This window comes from Cottoperca gobio, unplaced genomic scaffold, assembly GCF_900634415.1.
Source record: "Cottoperca gobio unplaced genomic scaffold, fCotGob3.1 fCotGob3_326arrow_ctg1, whole genome shotgun sequence".
Taxonomy (NCBI): domain Eukaryota; kingdom Metazoa; phylum Chordata; class Actinopteri; order Perciformes; family Bovichtidae; genus Cottoperca; species Cottoperca gobio.
The window spans coordinates 124,219-129,218 of NW_021166933.1; the positions used below are offsets into that span (position 1 = coordinate 124,219).

The following is a 5,000-nucleotide window of genomic DNA, read 5'->3' on the forward strand; positions in this document are numbered from 1 at the left end:
TTGTAGAGGAGCAGCAGCTTCCCGTCCTGGCCGGGCGTGGAGTACAGGTGGTACTCGGGCAGCGACCAGTAGTTTTTGCGGCAGTAGAACTCGAGCAGACTGACCGCGGAGGCGATCTGACTCTGCTTCAGTGACAGCAGGCTGGTGGGGGACAGGGGGGTGCCGGGAAACAGAGGGAACACACACCTGTCTGGCTCCTCTGAGGACACACACACACACACACACACACACACACACACACACACAGGATGAGCAGAAGCTTCTTGCAGCTCTTCATGATTACACGTTGATTCATGCGGCTGTGTGTGCGTTGCTTTAAGATTGTTTATGACTTAAGAAATGACTTCCTGCCGTCTCCCTCTGAGTTCTTTGTACAGTTTCTGTTCTTCGAGAGAAACCAACCGTAAGATGTGAACACTTGTATTAGAATGAGCAGCACGAGCTTGTTGGTTTACTTCCCTCCACGTGTTCCTCACACTTGCTGACGGTTGGTTCTGCGGAGCTGCAACATTTATATATTTCAGCGCTCGCCCCTCGGTGTATCGATCCCAAGGACTCGCACATCCAGACTTTTCATGACCTCTTAACCTTTGAATCCACTTTCTTCCAAATCTCTAAACACGTGTCGAAGAACATCAAAGTGGAGCAGAGAACACGAGCTGCTGAAGTTCTGCTTCGTGTTTCGTGGGTTCATCATCAAGTAGTGAGAAGCAAGAAGTCTCGTAACAAGTGAGAAGATAATTGATTGGATGTGAAATGTTAAAGGTCATTCTGCTGCGTATGATGCTCAGAAACACAACGTGTCTTAGAGCCGGTAGGACAGACATGAAGAAGTACAGAGCAGGGGAGGGGGGACACCTCCCAGATTAAAAACTGGAACATTCAAGAAAAATAAGAAATTATCTGAGATATAAAATCTGTTCTGTGAGAGAAAGAAATGATTTTTAGACTCTCATAAATGTGTGAATTTAATCTTCATTTAATTTATAATTAATTTCAGCGTTAAATAAATCACAAATTTATGATTTTATCATCTCAGAGAATATTTAAGATTATTTCTGTTTCTCACGGATATTTATGACTTTAATCTTTTCCTCTGAGTATTCTCCTCCCCGTACACACACACACACACACAGACACACACACACACAGACACACAGACAGACACACACACACACACACATACACAGACACACACACACAGACAGACACACAGACACACACACACCTGCTCTTGGGTAGAAGGGGCTTCCCAGGCGCGGCGGCAGGGACACAGTTCTCAGAGGGGAGCATGCGTCTCCTCCCATCATCCCTCCATCCCTGTGCAGGACAAACGTCCCGTTCCCTCCTCCGCATGCGGCGCCGTTGTTCCCCAGGTATCCCCTGCTGCTGTACCTCCTCCCGGCCACGCTGCCCTCTTTGATCCCCGCTGGTTTAGCCAGCGTCACCTCCACGGTGGCTCCGTCGATCTGGGCCCCGTTCATGAGGCTCAGCGCGGTGACGGCGTCGTCGCGGCAGCGGTAGTGAACGAAGGCGTAGTCGGTGAGCTTCTTGACCCGCTCCACGGAGCCCGGTTTGAAGCGGGAGAACTCCTGACGAAGAGTTTCTTCGCAGGTGCTCAGCATCAGGTTACGCACCTGGAGCACACACAGGACGGTGTTACACTTGATGTCACTTATAACCCAGTTTCCTGTATTCTCTACGTTTATAACACATGTTGATATTTAGAGGTTTAAGTTTTCAACATCTGTTAAATGTGAGGATGAGTTATCATAACTTTCCTCTAACACCATCGTCAGGTCAACATCGTCCAATACTTTGCTCTGTGACCTTCTCTTCTTCTTCCATTTTAATCTTTGTAGAGGCCTGAAGAGGTCAAACTACAAAGTAAACAAGTAATCCTGGTGATCTCTCGCTGGCGTCTGTGAGCTCGACTAAAGTGAGCATTTACAAGATTAAAGTAAAGAAGACTTGAATATGCTCTGAGATTATAACGTTATAAAATAATTAAGACCTTTTCTGAGATCAAAGTCACAAAAGTATGAGGAAAACAAAACAAAGAATTGTTTCCTTGACAGGAAAAAAGTTTTTTTCTCATAAATTTGTGACTTTGATCTCAGAAAAGGGCTTAAATATTTTATAACGTTATAATCTCAGAGCATATCCCCGTGTTTCTACTGCTCCTACAATCACCTGATACGCCGTGACAGCAACACCTGACTGACAAACTGCAGCGCTTAAATTAAATAATCAGCAACAATCTCCCTTATCAAGATCAGAGAAACTTGTTCTCTGACACTCTGACACACACACACACACACACACACACACACACACACACACACACACAGAGACACAGAGACACAGAGACACAGACACACACACACACACACACACACAGAGACACAGAGACACACACACACACACACGGCTTTGTTTACCTCTGGGCCTCCCCTGCTAAAGATACTCTCCCTCCCACAACTGGAATGTCTCAGGTTTATATCCGTTGCCCTCAGATCTCCTCCCCAGTAATTGATCCGTTGGAGGCGTGCGGCTCGGCGGCTCCTCCCGCGCTGCGACCTCTTTCTTTGGACCGATGCTGAATTAAAAGGCTTCAGGAACAAAACTATACAACTGTAGAAGCTCAAGACCTTTCTACAGTTCCTGGTTTGTGATCGGGAGGTTTGTTTGGTGAACACACACACACACACACACACACACACACACACACACTTACATAAAGGACTCTGACGCGCTGCATGACCTCCTCGTCCACGTCTTTCTCCGGCTCGGCCCAGTCCACCTGGATGGAGTGACCCCACAGCTGGAAGGTTCCTGTTGAACACAGCAGGACATTTATACACAATACGTGCCAAAAACACAATTCCAGTCACAGCTGGATCAAAGCCCGCTCTGTTCTGCAGGTACGGACTTTATATGCAATATGGATTATTACTGTATCCAGCCAAAGAGCACATTAAATCTTATTATAGTATATATTACACTGATCACGTGTCTCTAACCAGCAAACACAAACACACTGAGCAGCTTGTCTCCACTTCTCCCACGTGCAGCTGAAACTATTCAAAAATACTAATACAATCTATTAATTGTTAAAAGGTACAAATGTCTCTAAATGCTGTTTTCAGCCTCTCAAATATGTAGATGGTCTGTGTTGTATATCCTATTCAAGTCAAAAGACGATGGAAGCCTTTACATCTAACCCTTCCCTGTGAAACATAAGGTTTGCAGATGTCCTTGGTGCCCACAGTAATCAGCGTATGTTTGACCAGCTGTTCACATTAACTTGATCGTATGTTTTGATCAGGATTATTTCATTCTATCAAAGACTCACTACGTGCAGGGTTTACTGCACGCAGCTGTTATTTAACTGGACTTCTTGCTGCAGTCTTCTGTGTACTACCTCCCTCTGCAGGACAAAGACAGGAACTGACCCAGAGTCAGCTCCGAGGAGACGCTGCTGCAGGTTTGTCTACATGTGATGAAGGAAACGTCAGAGGTACCTGGAATGAGCTTCCTCCGGGCCATGGCTGCCGCTTTGTGGGATTCATACTCTACGAAGGCAAAGCCTCGGTTTCTGCTCTTATCTGTGGAGCTGGGGTACACGATCACATCCACCACCCCGTCCGTCACCTGACACACACACACACACACACACACACACACACACACACACACATCTGCTGTTGAAGTTTAATCACTGTGACACGATGCAACATGTTGTTGTTGCACTTGTGAGTCTGTTATGATGTGACCGTCAGGTGAGTGCGTACGTTCGTCATCTCCATCATGATCTCGTCCTTCCTCTTGTCTTTGGGGATGGAGCCGATGAAGAGGCGGCAGTTATCCAGACTCACACACACTCCGATGAACTTGCCCGGACGGATCTCGTAGTTGTCCAACATCTGGATGGCTCTCTGCGCCGCCTCTCTGCACCGCAATCCACAAATCAACTCACGACCCTGCAATCAACTTTTCACTTGTGATGCAGAATACTAAACTCTAGTTCCCCTTTTACAAAATAACAGCGGTTTCTAATCCACATGTTCAGGATCATTGAGCATAATCCATCAAACGAACGTGAAAGTATTGCTGCAGCTGATCAATAATCTGTCCTCTAAACTGATGATTACGTAAGTACAAGATGTAAATGGTCATTTCTACCGTTTGTAGGTTACATTCAAGACCTCGGACATATCATTTTCACTATACACGACTCACATATTAATATAAATACTTGACCTGTGACTAAATTAAACTGTATATGTTATGTACCAAAACAGAGAAGAACCTGTGGTTACCTGCTGGTGTACATGACGAAGGCGTAGCCGCGGTTCTCTCCGCTGAACTCCATCATCAGTCTGAACTCGTAGATCCTGCCGGCTCTCTCGAACAGAGGGACCAGCTCGTCTTCGAACATGTCCCTGGGAATCTTCCCTACAAACACCTCGCAGCCCCGCGGGGGGGCGGGGCCCTCCCAACCTGCAGCACAGCGTCAAAGGAGCTGAGGTCAGCTTCAGTGGATCTTAGTCCAGTACGGGTCAAACCACAGCTGAAGGTCTGTGCTACATTTAAAAACTTCATTCACAATTGTAACCCTTTTATATCACGAGGGACATTGATCTGTTGCTTTACTTTGTGTTTCTGTGGGTGTAGTTTTATTTTAGAAGAAATACTCTGATATGCTCACAAAGCACAACACACACACACACACACACACACACACACACACACACACCTGGCGGCGGTCCACCGTACTTCCTCTGTCCGTTCTCCTGCACCATGTTGTATCCCGTCTTCTCCATCAGAGCGAGCAGAGCCATTTCTTTGGCGTAGGACGCTTTGAACTCGTCCTCGCCCACCAGCGGGCTGACTTTACCAGAGTCTCCGTCCATGTCCCCGTCTGAGTCTCTGTCCCCGTCTGTCCAACAAACACCAGTTAGCTGTCAACATGTATCTCGTATGCTGGGAGACACCAG

General features: G+C 46.8%; 1 protein-coding gene across 3 annotated transcripts in view; it reads right to left on the minus strand.

Moving 5' to 3' along the window:
- rbm46 (RNA binding motif protein 46) overlaps window positions 1–5,000 on the minus strand; it is an 11,620-nt gene that overhangs the window by 5,703 nt on the left and 917 nt on the right. For all 3 annotated transcript variants that reach the window (XM_029427477.1, XM_029427474.1, XM_029427475.1), the window contains exons 2-8: window positions 4,760–4,942; window positions 4,323–4,503; window positions 3,795–3,951; window positions 3,525–3,654; window positions 2,738–2,835; window positions 1,229–1,637; window positions 1–199 (exon numbers count right to left, since the gene is read on the minus strand). The exon at window positions 1–199 is cut by the window's left edge and continues 1 nt beyond it. In XM_029427477.1, coding sequence (XP_029283337.1) covers window positions 1–199; window positions 1,229–1,637; window positions 2,738–2,835; window positions 3,525–3,654; window positions 3,795–3,951; window positions 4,323–4,503; window positions 4,760–4,942 — 1,357 coding nt within the window. The remainder of the gene's footprint in view (window positions 200–1,228; window positions 1,638–2,737; window positions 2,836–3,524; window positions 3,655–3,794; window positions 3,952–4,322; window positions 4,504–4,759; window positions 4,943–5,000) is intronic.